Here is a 17,432-nt window from a genome sequence, read left to right as displayed (position 1 = left end):
TTTATTTAAAGAGGGGTTTTTAAACACAGATCAGCCATAACACGCCTTGTGCATTTTGATCCTTTTATTCATGTATTTTAAAAAGGTAAAGTTGATTTTAATGGGATTATAACAAGCTATAAGCTTCTTTTCTTAGCTTCAACAGCATTCGGCGAAGGTAACACGGGACTCGCCGCCATCTTATGAGTCCAAGAATCATTTATCCAGAAAGGTTTGGTTCTTATCCAAAATAACATTTCCTTAAAAATGATTGTCCTAAATAAAGGCAGCTAATTAAACACCACTGAGACTTAGTCATCCAGAGGGTTGGTTTTATTCAGCAAATAATTCTTTAAAATATTTGATTAAAATAATATTTCATAATTATCTGATCTTGTATTGTGAATGGTTGTTTATACCAATTATTGCCTAAGTTAATTCCAAGACTAACTTAACTTCATTTCCAGATTCTTCCAAATAACCCTTGGTTCCCAAACATAAATAACATTGAATGGTAATGTTGCATCATTTTATTGGTCATGATTTTTAACCATCTTTCACTTGTTCATATTATACATATTTTGTCTTTATTCTTTCATTCTGTTTGGTAGTTTGGTTGGATTGCTCTTGTGAAGTAAATAATTTGTCGGTAAAATATGTTTGAATTTGAGCGGACTTACTTTTGCTCATAAATTCTTGTATTTTAAGAAATTGTGTGGATTTATTCTGTGTGTGTGCAGAGTTTTGCTGTTCAATAATGTCAGAGCTTGGTTCATCCCTTTCACTATTGTCCTAATACCACAGCCTTACTGGGCTGGTATTCACAGGACAACCCTTAACAGACCAAATTATTATTTAATAACAGTAATATTCAATATTAAATAATATATTCATTGTAATAATCACAACAGGAAGCTCTGTATTTGGACTTCCCTGTGTCTCCATTCAGCTGAATTTCCTTCAGGAACCACATCCAACAGTCCCAAAGTCAGAATAATGCAGCAAATTTCAGCAGAACACAGACCCAAATATCTGACCCAAAAACACAGTTATTGTTCTACTGATGGATGGAGAATTTATCACTGCAATTAGTGGGTATAATAACTGAGAATTGGGAATGTTGTCCACATTCTGTCTGCAGACGATCCTTTTGGTCTTATTTAATGATTCATTGAAGCCATTTCTTCTGATGATCTTCTCTGATGTTCACTGAAGCTCTCAGATGTTCTCTGTTTTCCAGCGGTTCAGGGTCAGCATGCCTGGGGAGTGGTCTACAATCAGACACAGATCTGTGCTGTGAAAGGATCAACTGTGGGCATCAGCTGCACATACTCATCTCAAAGCAGAGGAGATGATCCTGAAGGTCTACAGACTCTGTGGTTCAGTAAAGGTGGTGAAGGTGGTCCTGTGGATCTGGTGACAGACCCAGACTACAGCGGTCGTGTTCTGTATCTCTGTGATCCGGCGGTCTACACTCTGAGAATCACAGACCTGAGAGAGAGCGACTCGGCTCAGTACAAGTTCAGCTTCAGAACAAAGCAAGGAGGGAGTTCTACTGGTCCACCTGGAGTCACTCTGTCTGTTACAGGTAACATTTTACTGACATACTGTTTAAAAGTTTTAGATACACTTTATTTTCGTGACTAATTACATTGTAGATTCTCACCAAAGGCATCGAAACTGTGAATGAAGACACATTATAAACAAAAAATGTGAAATAACTCTAAACATTTTTATATTTGAGATTCTTCCAAATAGCCTCCCTTTGCTCGGATTCCTGCTTTGCTCTCTTGTTATTCTCTCCATGATCTTCATGAGGTGGTCACCTGAAATGGTTTTCCAAAGAGTCTTGAAAGAACTTCCCAGAGGTTCACTGAGAGAAGGTCAAAGGTTAATATTTCAGTTATCACAGCGAAGGGCGGCTACTTTAAGGAAGCTAAAATATTAAACATATTCAAAAGTTATTTTACAATTTTTCGTTTGCTACATAATTCACTGTTTTGTTTCCTTCAGTGAGAATCTGCATACAATGCAAAAATTCATTAACATAAAGAAAACCGTTAAATGAGAAAGAGGTTCTAAAACTTCTGACCGGTAGTATGTAAATATGAACTGGTTCCTGATGTGACTTAATTAATGTAAGAACAAACGTTAGCTTTATTTTTTGTTTCTTCGTGTCTGCAGCTCTCCAAGTTCAGCTGATGAAATCAGAGTACAAACAGAATTATACCAGAGCAGAGCTGAAATGTCAAAGCAGCTGTCAGCCTGATCATCAGGCCTACATCTGGATCAAGAACGGACATGAACATCTGAGAGAAACATCTTCTTCTGTTTCAGTCTCAGTTTATTCTGCAGACAGATACTCCTGTGCTCTGAAAGGATACGAAGAGTTTCCCTCCATATCAGTCTGTGAGTTCACTCTGCAGTCTTTTAACAAATTACAGCTCCAAGGCTTTGAATTCACTGCCAGGACACCCCTTGACCACATAAAAAGTTACTTAAATCTGACATGTTTTTCTGGAAGGTAAGTTGTCCTCCTGCACAACTCACATCTCTGTCGTTAAAGCTGGTTGCTCCCAGTTGCTCCCAATTGCTTCCATCTGCATTAACGTCAGAATTATGACTTTTTATTTTCAGTGGCCCTAATACTCTTCCATAAGACAACTACTATACAATACAATAATAAGCACAGAGAGACTAATTTAACAAGGAGATAATTATAATACGCAAAAGAAAATCAAACTTGAAAAACACCACAAGACAGCAACAAGCAAAAGCGTCAGCCCCCAAAAACTTTATTAGATTATTAGAAGATAAAATGCTCCTAAGAAATAAAATAGTTTTGATAGATACATTTATCACTTTTCATTCATAGTATTTCTGAACTATGTTCCTCTTTATATTTACCTAGACAAAAATTATTATTTTCTGGTTGGTTACAGATGTTTTTCTGACCGGTACTGTAAGGAAACCCGAGTTTGGCAGGTTGACCTTCTAATAATTAACTAAAAAAATTATTTATGTTCTGTCTTGCAGATGCTCCTCAGCTTCCCTCTGCCTCAGTGAGTCCTTCTGGTGAGATAGTGGAGGGACGTTCAGTGACCCTGACCTGTGGCAGTGATGCTAACCCAGCAGCTGACTACACCTGGTACAAGGAGGATGGGCAGAAAACGAGCAGTAATGAATCACAGCTGATCTTCAGCTCCATCCAGTCCTCTGACTCTGGACGGTTTATCTGTAAAGCTGAAAACCAGCTGGGTTGGAAGTGGTCTGAATACAAACACATTGATGTAAAATGTGAGTGGAACTGATCTTCATTTCTGTTCAATATCCCATCCTGTTGCTGTAGTTCACTGAGCAGCTTAGAGAAGATCCTAGGTGGTTCCCAGATCTGCAGTCAGGAGATTCAGACCATCAGTGATCCTGAAAAGTAGCTCAAAGGTTCACAAATTGGAACCAACATGAACACATTAATGCAGCCTTGGCTCTCCTGTTTGTTTGCTGCTAATTTAATCTGCTTCTGCTGAATTATCTGGAAAAAGTTTCATGATTGTAGAAAGTTTGATTGTTTTTTTCCTTTTTGATTTAATGAACTCATTTCGTAAATGTCAGTCAGTCATTTTCTACCGCTTCTTCCATAATGGGTCGTGGGGAAGCTGGTGCCTCCAGCAGTCTATGGGCGAGAGGCGGGGTACACCCTGGACATGTCACCAGTCCATCGCAGGGCAACATACCAACAACCATGCACACACTGACTCATTCACACACTCAAGGACAATTTGGAGAGACCGATCAACCAAACAGTTGTTGGACCACTTGTTTGCTGAATTTTGGACCATTTGCACGTTGCTGGACGCCACTATGCCTTTCCAACGTCATCAGCCATTTTGTACCGCAGGATAGCCTGTTCCTACAAATCCCAGTGGGCACCGCAGCTGATAAGACGGGGGCGTCGCAGCCCTGAGGCCACCGTCAACCATATAACAGAGGATGAGATGACCCACTATTTGCTTTTCACGCTGGAAATCGGACCAGCAACTGAAGCGCATCGTTCTGGAGAAGAGGTCCCACGTGGATTTCATTCATTCTCCTTGTTGGCCAACGAAAAAGAAAAATTCTTGAAAACGTTTTCTGGAATAAGAAGGCCAGAAATTTCACTTTGCCGATTGAAGACGTGAGTTTAACACGTAACAGAAGAAATATCTCACAGAGGTTTCAAGGAGACGGACAGCCACCTTGTTTTGTTCCAGTCGACTGCTGACGGTCAGATCATATTTTTCCCTTTCGCCAAGGAGGCCAAAGGACGGAGATTGACCGCTTTCTTGGAGTTTAACTGCGGACGCGCAGCAACTCCCCCCACCTCTCTCTCACTTGGCGGCCCAGACGGAAAACTTCAACAAGTAAAACCCATCCTTTATTTTATTTTTATTTCTTTATTACAAATAGCGTGGGCAGGGTAGAGTAGGATCTAGTGTGATTAGAGTCTAATGTGTTCTGAATTATATGTGCATGCCATTGTTTTGAAACTTGCTGTTACTGTCTGAGGCCGCCGTGTCTTGCAAATTGTGTCTTTACTGTCCAAACACCTGAACATTCTTTAGTCAGATTACCACTTTTGCCATAACTGCTGGTTTGATCCCATACACGCCCACTGCTGTTTTGTTTCATTTTGTTTAGTTAGATATTTTACCCTTTTGTGTAGAACTTTGCATATTTGATTAGGTGAAGACCATTGAATCGGAATAGCGGATTGCATCAGGCTGTTGATTTCATAAATGTAATGTAGATAAAGAGAAGGCGTTCTGTGTTTATTTTGTGCAAGAGTGATTTGTCTGTCAAGATAAGGTTAAAGTTCCCCACGTTTCAGCAGAAACGGTTGATTAAACAGTGACATCTCTGGTAATAGTTATCAATTATTACTGAGTATTTAACAGTTGTAATTATCAAAGGCGTTGACCCACAATTACAACACCAGAAGACATCTCTGGTTTCATAAATGAGGATTTTTGGTTAAGAAATTAATTTTCTCAAATTATGATTTTTAATTATAATTATTGATAAATATTAATTAGTCAATAATCATAATCCCAACAGAGTCATGTTTTCGGACAGTGGGAGGAAGCCGGAGTACCCGGAGAGATCCCATGCATGCACAGGGAGAACATGCAAACTCCATGCAGAAAGACCCCGGGGTGGGAGTCAAACCCAGGACTGCTGCCAGACAACAATGCTACCAACTGTGCCACCGTGCAGCCCCATTTCATAAATGTCCTGCATAATAACAGTTCACTAATTTAGTACACATCCAAGATTATAGGCTGGGGCAGGAGATTTGCCAAAAAGATAATGGTTTTCTTCACATAAAATCAGAGATCTTGAATAAAAAACAGATCCTTCTGTGAAGGGTCTGTTTGAGGCCTCTACTCCTTCTCCAGGTCATCTGGCTGATGCTTCCACTCTTTCTTTGGGGGGTCTGGCCAACGCCTCCACTGCTCCATGCTGCCTCCAGGTCCTAGAGCCCGCCTTACACTGTCTGAAACGGCTCCTTACTGCCTAAAGGCACCTGGAACATGAGGCCGGTTGCTCCTCGCAGCCTCATCAAGGGTTTCAACGGGTCACTCCAAAGTTCCAGGATCGCTCTCCAGAGCTTTGTCAAGGTTTCTCAAGGCTTCCGCACCATCACCTCTAAGACGATATTTTTGATATATGATAGATGACTAAAAGCTATTTTTCTTAAACCTATAGATCATCCAACCCTTGTTATAGGGTGTAAAACTTTTACATCTAAGACATTTTGTTTAATAAAAAGAAAATGGAGGAATATGTGGTCTTTGGTTTTGTATATTTCACAGTGTGTACATGTTTTACTATATATATATATATATATATATATATATATATATATATACATAAATATATAAAATATTGCAAACATTCATTACAATCTCATTAATTTGATAATCTAAATGTTCTCCAGATGCTCCTCAGCTTCCCTCTGTCTCAGTGAGTCCTTCTGGTGAGATAGTGGCGGGAAGTTCGGTGACCCTGACCTGCAGCAGTGATGCTAACCCTGCAGCTAACTACACCTGGTACAAGCAGGATGAAGAGTCTCCAAAGGTTTCAGGACAGAACTTCATCATCACTGACGTCAGACCTGAACACAGTGGAAATTATTCCTGTGAAGCTCAGAACACCAGAGGAAGCCAGATCTCCACAGTTCATCTGGTGGTGGTCAGAGGTAATCTTTTAGTTACCTAAATGTTCATGTGTTGTTATTTATTGGTCTATTGGTTCTGATAGATTCATGTTATTTGGCAAAAAAAAAACAAAGTTTCCCAAACCAAAAACCACAAACAGTTTTGGTGAGGGAGCCTGGAGGAGTCCATTCTGTTCAGTGAATCGTTGTCCTGGACATGATGCCACAGGCCATGCTTAGTTTAGGGTTCAGATGGCTTACAACAGCTACCTGGTACCTGGTAATTAGAAATACCTCCTCATAGGCCTGCTAAATCCATAACAAGCAGATTGAATTAAATTACTAAAAACAAAGTTGCATAAGTATAGGTCCTCCGTTCCATAAAGTGGATAAAAAAGAGAATTCGAATCATAAATCCAATGTTTAGTCAGAGCCAGAACATTCAGGGATAATTTTTATTTATTTGTTTATTACATACATAACAGACTATGCAGATGTCAACCAGAACATCTGCCCAATATAAGTTTATTGGAGCATAGAATACACCAAGAGCCTGATCTTCTCAGATCCCAAATAAGCAGCGCCAGATTGCATTTGTTAAGAAAGAAATTACACATGCTTTTAGTGGGTGTGTTGTGGATGATCTACTAAGATTGCATGCTTGATAACAGGTGGTGAAGCACAGATGGAGCCCAAGTGGTGCTCAAGTGCCCCATCTTTTGCCCTGGATATGAAAAGGGCCCTCTCTGCTGGAGTCTAATTTTTTCTTCATTGATCAATATTGATTTTTTTTGTGCCCTGTCCGGCAGAGTAGCACTCAATTGTTGTCTGAGTGCCAAAAAGAAGCCCAACAGATATACTTTATCAACTGGAGCATTACGGCTAACGCTAGATTTTCTGCGTGTTTTTGTGGTGCTTTCTGCCCCTATTTGGTGGTTTCATTCAGCAATGAGGAACTTCTAAACACCAGACAGTCTTCTCTTGGCATTTTCTCACCATCATTCATTGACAAGGCTTTACAGAGATCCTGGCTAGTGGAGCGGCAGCTCTCTATGATCTATACCGCCAGAGACGGTGGAGAGGGAAGAGAGCCGGAGTGCTCGTGAAGCTCCGACAGCAGGGGACTACGCTCACCCCTGCCTTCAATCCACCTGACAAATGTGCCTTGCCTGACCAACAAGATGGAGGAACTGCTTCTCCTCGCCTGTAAAAACTCTGACCTCAGCAAATCTGCTGCCCTCTGCTTTAAAACCCGGCTGAGTGAGAACACCCTGGACTGCACACTTCTGATACAGGGCTTTCAGCTGTTCAGAGCGGACTGAACACAGACATATCTGGGAAAAAGCAAGTAGGCGGAATCTGCTTTTATATAAACAAAGGTTGGTGCAGAGATATCAAAGTGTTGAAGAAGACATGTGGTCCTGACCTGGAGTTATTTCTCATAAACTGTAAACCGTTTTATTCACCGAGGGAGTTCTCCTCGTCTGTACTGGTTGGTGCTTACATACCACCTCAAGGCTCCACTTCAGATGCTGAAAAACAACTGGTTGAGCTGAAAATAGACGTGGAGAAAAAACATCCAGACACTCGCATCATTGTTCTTGGGAACTTTAATATTGCAAACCTCTCCAATGAACTTCCCAAATACAGACAGAACATCAAGTGTCCCACCAGGGTTAAAAACACTCTGGACCACTGCTACACAACTTTAAAGGATGCATATTATGCTGTCACCAGGGCTGCGTTTCTGACCACTCTCTGGTCCACCTCATCCCAACCGACAGGCAGAAATTAAAAGCTTCCAAACCTGTGGTTCAGACTGTTGAGAAGTGGATTGATGAGTCCAAACAGATGTTACAGACATGCTTTGACTGCACAGATGGGACCGTTTTTGATACTTCAGCCACTGATTTAAACCAACTTACAGAGGTGGTGACATCATACATCAGTTTCTGTGAGGACATTGTGTGCAGACCAAGACCTTCTGCACATACAATAACAATAAACGTTGGTTCACTTCTCATCTGAGGCAGCTGCACATGGATAAGGAAGAGGCTCACAGCAGTGGGGACCAGGCCCTGTATAAGCAGGCCAGGAAGAAACTGACCAAGGAGATCAAAGCAGCAAGGAGAAGCTGAAGTGAGAAGCTAAAGAAAAGCTTCTCAAATGGTCATTATGTCCTCCAGCAGCCTAAGACTATAGCAGCATAACTACAGAGATAGTTCAGGATAACCTAAGCCACTTTAACTATAAGCTTTATCAAAAAGGAAGGTTTTAAGCCTAGCCTTAAAAGTAGACAGGGTGTCTGCCTCATGGACTAAAACTGGGAGGTGGTTCCACAGGAGAAGAGCCTGATGACTAAAGGATCTGCCTCCCATTCTACTTCTAGAGACTCTAGGAACCACCAGTAAACCTGCAGTCTGAGAACAAAGTGCTCTGTTAGGAACATATGGACCAATCAGATCTCTGATGTATGATGGAGCTAGATCATTAAGGGCTTTATATGTGAGGAGGAGAATTTTAAATTCTATTCTGGATTTAACAGGGAGCCAATGAAGGGAAGCTAAAGTAGGAGAAATATGATCTCTCTTTTTAATTTTCATCAGAACTCTTGCTGCAGCATTTTGAATCAGCTGAAGGTTTTTAACTGCATTTTGTGGACATCCTGATAGTAAAGAATTACAATAGTCCAGTCTTGAAGTAACAAATGCATGGACTAGTTTTTCAGCGTCACTCCTGGACAGGATATTTCTAATTTGGGCAATGTTCCGGAGGTGAAAGAAGGAAATCCTAGAAACCTGTTTAATATGGCATTTAAATGACATGTCCTAGTCAAAGTTAACACCAAGGTTTTTTACTTTATTATCAGAGGTCAATTTAATGCCATCCAGGTTAAGTGATTGACTAAGCAGTTTCTTTTTTAAAGACTCCGGTCCAAAGACGACAACTTCTGTCTTGTCTGAATTTAGAAGCAGAATATTTAAAGTCATCCAAGTTTTTATGTCTTCAAGACATGCTTGTAGTCTATCTAACTAGTTGGGTTCATCAGGATTTATGGATAAGTAAAGCTGAGTATCATCAGCGTAACAGTGAAAATTTATCCCATGCTGCCTGATAATTTGACCTATTGGAAGCATATATATAGTAAAGAGGATTGGCCCAAGTACTGAACCCTGTGGTACTCCACAATTAACCCTGGAGTTTAAAGATGATTTATCATTTACATGAACAAACTGGAATCTGTCAGACAGATAAGATTTAAACCAGCCTAGTGCTGTTCCCCTGATCCCTACAGCATATTCCAGCCTTTCTAAGAGAATATTATGATCGACTGGATCAAATGCAGCACTGAGATCTAACAGAACCAGAACAGACACAAGTCCATTATCTGAGGCCATAAGAATATCATTAGTGACTATCAGCAGAGCTGTTTCAGTGCTATGATGAGCTCTGAAACCTGACTGAAACTCTTCAAACAGGTCATTGCTGTATAAATGTTCACACATTTGATTAGCAACTATTTTCTCAAGAAGTTTAGATAAGAATGGAAGATTGGATATAGGTCTGTAATTTATTAAATCATCTCGATCAAGCGAAGGTTTCTTAAGTAAAGGTTTAATTACAGCTAACTTAAAAGCCTGTGGTTCTGATCCATTTACTAAAGATAAATTAATCATATCGAAAATGGGGCCGGTAATCAGAGGGAACACTTCCTTAAATAATTTGGTTGGGATTGGGTCTAACATACAAGTTGAAGGTTTAGATGAAGCTAATATTTCTGATAACTCAGGAAGCTCCACAGGATCAGAACAGTCCAAACACAGATCAGGTTCTGCAGTTATTTCCATTGTTGTCTCACTTGCTGAGGATGAAGTAATCATCTTCAGGAGTATGTCAAAGATTTTATTTTTAATAGAATCAATTTTATTTAAGAAGAATCCCATAAAGTCATGGCTGCTAAGAGCTAAGGGAATGGATGGCTCAACAGAGCTATGACTCTGTGTAAGTTTAGCAACTGTACTAAAGAGAAACCTAGGATTATTCTTGTTCTTTCTATTAATGATGAGAAATAAGCTGTTCTAGCTTGGTGAAGTGTCTTTTTATACAACAGTAGGCTATTTTTCCAGATTAAGTAGGAATCCTCTAGGTGTGTAGAGCACCATTTTCTCTCCAATTTTCTAACATTGTGCTTTAAAGTATGCAGCTCTGAATTAAACCAAGGAGCTAGCCTCCTATGAATAATTACCTTCTTTTTCAAGGGGGCTGCATTGTCTAATGCATCACGCAATGATGAAGTAACTGTCATGATGTAGGGTTGTTTGGTTTTTGGTTTCTGTTTTTTTCTTATGTTTTTCACAGTTAAGGTTTTGACTCGTTCTTTTGTTATTTTCGTGTTTATGCTTTTGTTTCATGTCTTTCTAGTTATATTTGTGTTAGTTTGTTTCCTTGGATTTGCGTTCTGTTCAAGCCATGTTTTGCTCCTGTCACGTTGTGTTCTCTGTCAATTAAGTTTATTCGGTTCACCTGTCCAAGTTAATCTGTCTCCTTGCTCCACCTGTACCATGCTCCATTTATACACACCTGTTCAGTTAGTCATCGCGGAAACATCTTTCCCTCTCATGCTCATGTTTAGCTCTCTAACCAAGTCTTGTCTTTTTTTTGATCATGCCATGCCTGTCTTGCCTGCCCGTTTGTTTTGTTCCTCCCTCCTGCTGTGAGTGAGTTTTCGTAATTAAACCTCTTTTTTTTCACTTACCATCACGCTGCCTGCCCGTCTGCATTCTGGGGTCCAATTTCAAGTAAGCCGTGACAGAACCGTGACAGTAACACTATGAACAAGAGAATCAACTTGTGAAGGGGCAGAAACAGAATTATTGCCCTCCACTGTGCTTTTCAGTGGTAGTTAACTGAGTGTTTTCTTGTTCAGGATCAAGAAGATCTCCAGCTGCTGCAGGAACTGCTGCTGTTCTGCTACCCATCATCTGCCTCTCTGTCTGTCTGTGGGTCCGGTGAGCTGCTCTTATCCTTTCATGATCATTAAGCACATTCAGTCATGCTAGATTTTAGAGGCAGACTGAATTTGTTCAGACTTCTGCTCTTCATCAATTGTCCTAAGCAGGAAAAGGAGGAGCTCCAAGGAAACAGCTGATCTCAGAGAAGACAACATGGAGCAGGTGAGGACCCTAAGCTTACTGTCAGAATAAATCCCAAATTTGGTTTGGATTCTTTGTTCTTTAGTGGAGTTAAAAAAAACATTTCTCCCTCACCTCGCTATCTTTGTCCAGCTTCGCTGTGGTCAAATAGATCCAGAGGAGCAGGATGACCTTCTGTATGCCAGCGTCAGCTTCATCATTAACCAGTCAGAAGGTTTCCACTCCAACATCAGAGCAGCTCAGCCACACAGACTCACAGAAGAAACCAACGTTTCTGAGTATGCTGCTGTTAGGTTTCAGAGAGTCAGTTTAACTAGGGTGAGCAGCTCCTCACACTGAAACATCAACATCACCGTCACCCAAACACACTGATCTCCATCATTAATGGGATTTAACTGGTAGGTTTTTATTTCCTGATTTCTCTCAATGCCTCCCTGAACCAGACCCAAGGAAACCGGAGAGAATTTTTCAGTATTGTAACAGAATTTCACAAACACAGAAGGAACCTCTCAGCCCGGCTTTTTAAAGTCTATCTTAATTGTTTTATTTAGACCTTATATTATTTAGAGTTTTATTTGTATGACACATCTTTGGTGACATTTTCAGAGAGATATAAAGAACTTATGAATGTTTGTCTCTCTGACATTATCCTGACATTTATGTGGAGCTGCTTACATGAAAACTACACCAGGTGGCGCTGTTTTTTGTAAAGACTTGGTCTTTAAAATACTTAAAATGTACCATATGTTACAGATTATTCTGTTTTCCCGAAATGTTGTAAAATTTATATTGAACACTTCTAAACCTGTTTGATCTGTTCTTATAGTACAAGTGTGTTCAAATTTTATTTACTTAACTGTGCAAAACTGTATTTAAATTGGACCTTATTGGTCCATATTTCTTGTATTCAGACATAATTATAAGTTGGGACGATATAAATAAAGTGAATTGATCTGAAGTGGGGTGACTAGCATTGCATCAGGTAAAGTGGCACGAGAAGATCATCTCTACGACAACAACTGAAAAAATGGATGAAGGGTTTCGAAAGATTTTGCACTGCGTCTGGATTGGAGACACAAGTGGATGAAAAGGAATGGGTAAGAAGGCAGAGGATTTCTTGGTTTCTTTGCACCTGACTCCTGACGAAGCAAACAAGATCATTATAAGGAGGCTGGATGCTCACTTTGTAGTGTAGATCAAAATCATATTTAAGCAAGCTAAATTTACCCAACAGTATCTAAAGATGGGGAAGACAGTCGATTGCACACTGGACTGCATTGTGTGTCACAACATTATCGAAACAAGACTGTAGCATGAAATGGATTGGGACAGATTTGTTGTTGGTCTGAAAGACAAATGCTTGTCAGAACAGTTACAAATGGACTCTTAGCCTGACAAAATGAGCTTATTAAGAAGCAAAAAAAGCTAAATGCTCATTTTAAAATTATCTATACCAGCTCACAGCTAGAGTGGGTAGTAAACTTTATTTATAAAGCACCTTTCACGGGTCAAAAACCACAAAGTGCTTTACAATAAGTATAAGCATAAAAAACAGATGATAAAAAGATAAAAGAAATTATAAAACAGCAAACCTATAAAAGCACACAGCCTAAATGTAGTTAAAAGGCAATCTGAATAAATAAGACTTCAGCTGCTTCTTAAAAGAATCAACAGAATCAAGACAGCGCGAAGCTTGAACACACAGGGCTCTAAAAGTAAGAACAAACAGTCCATGCCGTTCATGAGGCTCACTGAGGTATCAACGAAGCTCCCACAGACTGAACAGTAGTGATGGGAAAAAGACAGACACATCCCCTCGTCCCTTCCTTTCTTTTTATTAAGGGTGTCTCACAGCAGCGCAGAAACACACACACCAGGTTACGTGCCCACCCTGGATAGCTTGTAAAATGAGGCTGGAGGCAACCAAAAAAGCAAAGGAGGAACAGAGAGGATAATAAATCAGAAAGCACTGGCCGCAGATCCAGCAAAGTACTGTAAATTAATATTTGTTCATAAGGGAGCAGGTAAGACATAAACACTATCGGTGAAAGGTGAAAATGCTAGCATAGCCTATCCAGTACAAGTAGCCTAGTGAGGAGGTTAGTTCCACTTAACACTACAGATAGTGATTTGTGAAAGGAGGCAGGCATGCTTGGAAACATGTACATCATTCAAGAGCATCATAAAATTAACGGCCACAGAAAAGGGGCAACAAATCAGACATCCATACTCTGTTATGTGACAAGCAAATGTCAGTTTGGTGAGACCAGATCAGAAAGAGACAGCAGGTCATAGAAGGTGTTACTGATATTGTAAAAGTTATTACTAAATGTAGGCTTAGTTAAAGAGGAAACCGCGAGACTCTCAAGGCTGACGGAAAATTAAGAGTCCGCCTAACCCAAATAATTGTTGTCTTTCTGAATCTGGCTCGCCTGCACGGCCTTGATGGCTGGCTATCTTCAACTTCTCCTGGAAGTTATGTAAACATGACGCTCTGCTCCTTCCCTTCCCCGAGGACGTCCGTGGACCTGCTCAGAACTGTGTGGTCGGTTGATGAACCTTTCATCGTATCATTAAGGACAATGGCCTTTGTGACAGTGCTTCATGGACTTACAGGGGTTGGACAATGAAACTGAAACACCTGTCATTTTAGTGTGGGAGGTTTCATGGCTAAATTGGACCAGCCTGGTAGCCAGTCTTCATTGATTGCACATTGTACCAGTAAGAGCAGAGTGTGAAGGTTCAATTAGCAGGGTAAGAGCACAGTTTTGCTCAAAATATTGAAATGCACACAACATTATGGGTGACATACCAGAGTTCAAAAGAAGACAAATTGTTGGTGCACGTCTTGCTGGCGCATCTGTGACCAAGACAGCAAGTCTTTGTAATGTATCAAGAGCCACGGTATCCAGGGTAATGTCAGCATACCACCAAGAAGGACGAACCACATCCAACAGGATTAACTGTGGATGCAAGAGGAAACTGTCTGAAAGGGATGTTCGGGTGCTAACCCAGATTGTATCCAAAAAACATAAAACCACGGCTGCCCAAATCACAGTAGAATTAAATGTGCACCTCAACTCTCCTGTTTCCACCAGAACTGTCCGTCAGGAGCTCCACAGGGTCAATATACACGGCTGGGCTGCTATAGCCAAACCTTTGGTCACTCATGCCAATGCCAAACGTCAGTTTCAATGATGCAAGGAGCGCAAATCTTGGGCTGTGGACAATGTGAAACATGTATTGTTCTCTGATGAGTCCACCTTTACTGTTTTCCCCACATCCAGGAGAGTTACGGTGTGGAGAAGCCCCAAAGAAGCGTACCACCCAGACTGTTGCATGCCCAGAGTGAAGCATGGGGGTGGATCAGTGATGGTTTGGGCTGCCATATCATGGCATTCCCTTGGCCCAATACTTGTGCTAGATGGGCACTGCCAAGGACTACCGAACCATTCTTGAGGACCATGTGCATCCAATGGTTCAAACATTGTATCCTGAAGGCGGTGCCGTGTATCAGGATGACAATGCACCAATACACACAGCAAGACTGGTGAAAGATTGGTTTGATGAACATGAAAGTGAAGTTGAACATCTCCCATGGCCTGCACAGTCACCAGATCTAAATATTATTGAACCACTTTGGGGTGTTTTGGAGGAGCGAGTCAGGAAACGTTTTCCTCCACCAGTATCACGTAGTGACCTGGCCACTATCCTGCAAGAAGAATGGCTTAAAATCCCTCTGACCACTGTGCAGGACTTGTATATGTCATTCCCAAGACGAATTGACGCTGTATTGGCTGCAAAAGGAGGCCCTACACCATACTAATAAATTATTGTGGTCTAAAACCAGGTGTTTCAGTTTCATTGTCCAACCCCTGTACTTTGCACACACATGCTCAAGATAAACATATGCACCCCCTCACACCACCTTCACCGTTCCCGGCATGATGTTGTTTTGTCAACTTGTTGCTTCTTTGTGCTGAGGTTTTTTACAATCTCAAACTGTATCCTGCTAAGGATAAAGTGTGAAATATGATTTATTTTCCTCTACTTACCTAATGTGGTCTCTTTTCTCATCTAACAAGGGCAGCACCTGTGAGTGGGCAGCAAAGCCTCGGTGACCCGTCTCCCTTGTCTTGTGTCATGATGTCTGTTTGGATGGGTTGTACTGGAATTATAATTTCCCCTCGGGGATCAATAAAGTATTTTTGAATTGAATTAAATTAAATTCAATTGAATGAAGCTGCTTATAACTTAGAAAACATGTCTGTCAACCATGGTAGCTTTATGGAGCTTTTACTTTTGCCAAGCAAGTACAGGTCCTTCTCAAAATATTAGCATATTGTGATAAAGTTCATTATTTTCCATAATGTCATGATGAAAATTTAACATTCATATATTTTAGATTCATTGCACACTAACTGAAATATTTCAGGTCTTTTATTGTCTTAATACGGATGATTTTGGCATACAGCTCATGAAAACCCAAAATTCCTATCTCACAAAATTAGCATATTTCATCCGACCAATAAAAGAAAAGTGTTTTTAATACAAAAAACGTCAACCTTCAAATAATCATGTACAGTTATGCACTCAATACTTGGTCAGGAATCCTTTTGCAGAAATGACTGCTTCAATGCGGCGTGGCATGGAGGCAATCAGCCTGTGGCACTGCTGAGGTCTTATGGAGGCCCAGGATGCTTCGATAGCGGCCTTTAGCTCATCCAGAGTGTTGGGTCTTGAGTCTCTCAACGTTCTCTTCACAATATCCCACAGATTCTCTATGGGGTTCAGGTCAGGAGAGTTGGCAGGCCAATTGAGCACAGTGATACCATGGTCAGTAAACCATTTACAAGTGGTTTTGGCACTGTGAGCAGGTGCCAGGTCGTGCTGAAAAATGAAATCTTCATCTCCATAAAGCTTTTCAGCAGATGGAAGCATGGAGTGCTCCAAAATCTCCTGATAGCTAGCTGCATTGACCCTGCCCTTGATAAAACACAGTGGACCAACACCAGCAGCTGACACGGCACCCCAGACCATCACTGACTGTGGGTACTTGACACTGGACTTCTGGCATTTTGGCATTTCCTTCTCCCCAGTCTTCCTCCAGACTCTGGCACCTTGATTTCTGAATGACATGCAGAATTTGCTTTCATCTGAAAAAAAGTACTTTGGACCACTGAGCAACAGTCCAGTGCTGCTTCTCTGTAGCCCAGGTCTGGGGAATGCGGCACCTGTAGCCCATTTCCTGCACACGCCTGTGCACGGTGGCTCTGGATATTTCTACTCCAGACAGTCCACTGCTTCCGCAGGTCCCCCAAGGTCTGGAATCGGCCCTTCTCCACAATCTTCCTCAGGGTCCGGTCACCTCTTCTCGTTGTGCAGCGTTTTCTGCCACACTTTTTCCTTCCCACAGACTTCCCACTGAGGTGCCTTGATACAGCACTCTGGGAACAGCCTATTCGTTCAGAAATGTCTTTCTGTGTCTTACCCTCTTGCTTGAGGGTGTCAATAGTGGCCTTCTGGACAGCAGTCAGGTCGGCAGTCTTACCCATGATTGGGGTTTTGAGTGATGAACCAGGATGGGAGTTTTAAAGGCCTCAGGAATCTTTTGCAGGTGTTTAGAGTTAACTCGTTGATTCACATGATTAGGTTCATAGCTCGTTTAGAGACCCTTTTAATGATATGCTAATTTTGTGAGATAGGAATTTTGGGTTTTCATGAGCTGTATGCCAAAATCATCCGTATTAAGACAATAAAAGACCTGAAATATTTCAGTTAGTGTGCAATGAATCTAAAATATATGAATGTTAAATTTGCATCATGACATTATGGAAAATAATGAACTTTATCACAATATGCTAATATTTTGAGAAGGACCTGTATGACATTTGTCTGGAAGAGCATGTCACAAATTGCAATGAAACATTTAAAAAGCAGATGGGAAGTTAAGGAGGAGGGTGTTTTTTAACTATGAGTTCCAAAACAGTAAATAAAGTAATCGAAGTCATCAAATTCAGCAGACAATTATGGCTGATGTGACAAAAGTAGGCATGTTCTCAATACAACTAGACACTGCACATATTTAATATCCAAAGACCCGC

General features: G+C 40.9%; 2 protein-coding genes and 1 long non-coding RNA gene across 4 annotated transcripts in view; 2 read left to right on the top strand and 1 right to left on the bottom strand.

Moving 5' to 3' along the window:
• The window catches only part of LOC124867735 (hemicentin-1-like), a 16,067-nt gene extending 8,682 nt beyond the window's left edge, over window positions 1–7,385 (top strand). The window contains exons 3-7 of the mRNA XM_047364315.1: window positions 1,220–1,567; window positions 2,164–2,388; window positions 3,016–3,276; window positions 5,957–6,217; window positions 7,189–7,385. Of these exons, the coding sequence (XP_047220271.1) occupies window positions 1,220–1,567; window positions 2,164–2,388; window positions 3,016–3,276; window positions 5,957–6,217; window positions 7,189–7,385 (1,292 nt within the window). The remainder of the gene's footprint in view (window positions 1–1,219; window positions 1,568–2,163; window positions 2,389–3,015; window positions 3,277–5,956; window positions 6,218–7,188) is intronic.
• LOC124867970 (E3 ubiquitin-protein ligase TRIM39-like) overlaps window positions 1–17,432 on the bottom strand; it is a 41,979-nt gene that overhangs the window by 24,178 nt on the left and 369 nt on the right. The window lies entirely within an intron of this gene.
• LOC124868007 lies at window positions 10,974–12,235 on the top strand. Its single transcript, XR_007038219.1, has 3 exons — window positions 10,974–11,184; window positions 11,295–11,349; window positions 11,461–12,235. It is a non-coding gene; the product is annotated as an uncharacterized LOC124868007 (long non-coding RNA).

This window comes from Girardinichthys multiradiatus, chromosome 5 (assembly GCF_021462225.1).
Source record: "Girardinichthys multiradiatus isolate DD_20200921_A chromosome 5, DD_fGirMul_XY1, whole genome shotgun sequence".
In the NCBI taxonomy this organism is placed as follows: domain Eukaryota; kingdom Metazoa; phylum Chordata; class Actinopteri; order Cyprinodontiformes; family Goodeidae; genus Girardinichthys; species Girardinichthys multiradiatus.
Note: the sequence above shows the minus strand (reverse complement) of the source record. Positions and strands in the feature narration are given on the sequence as shown.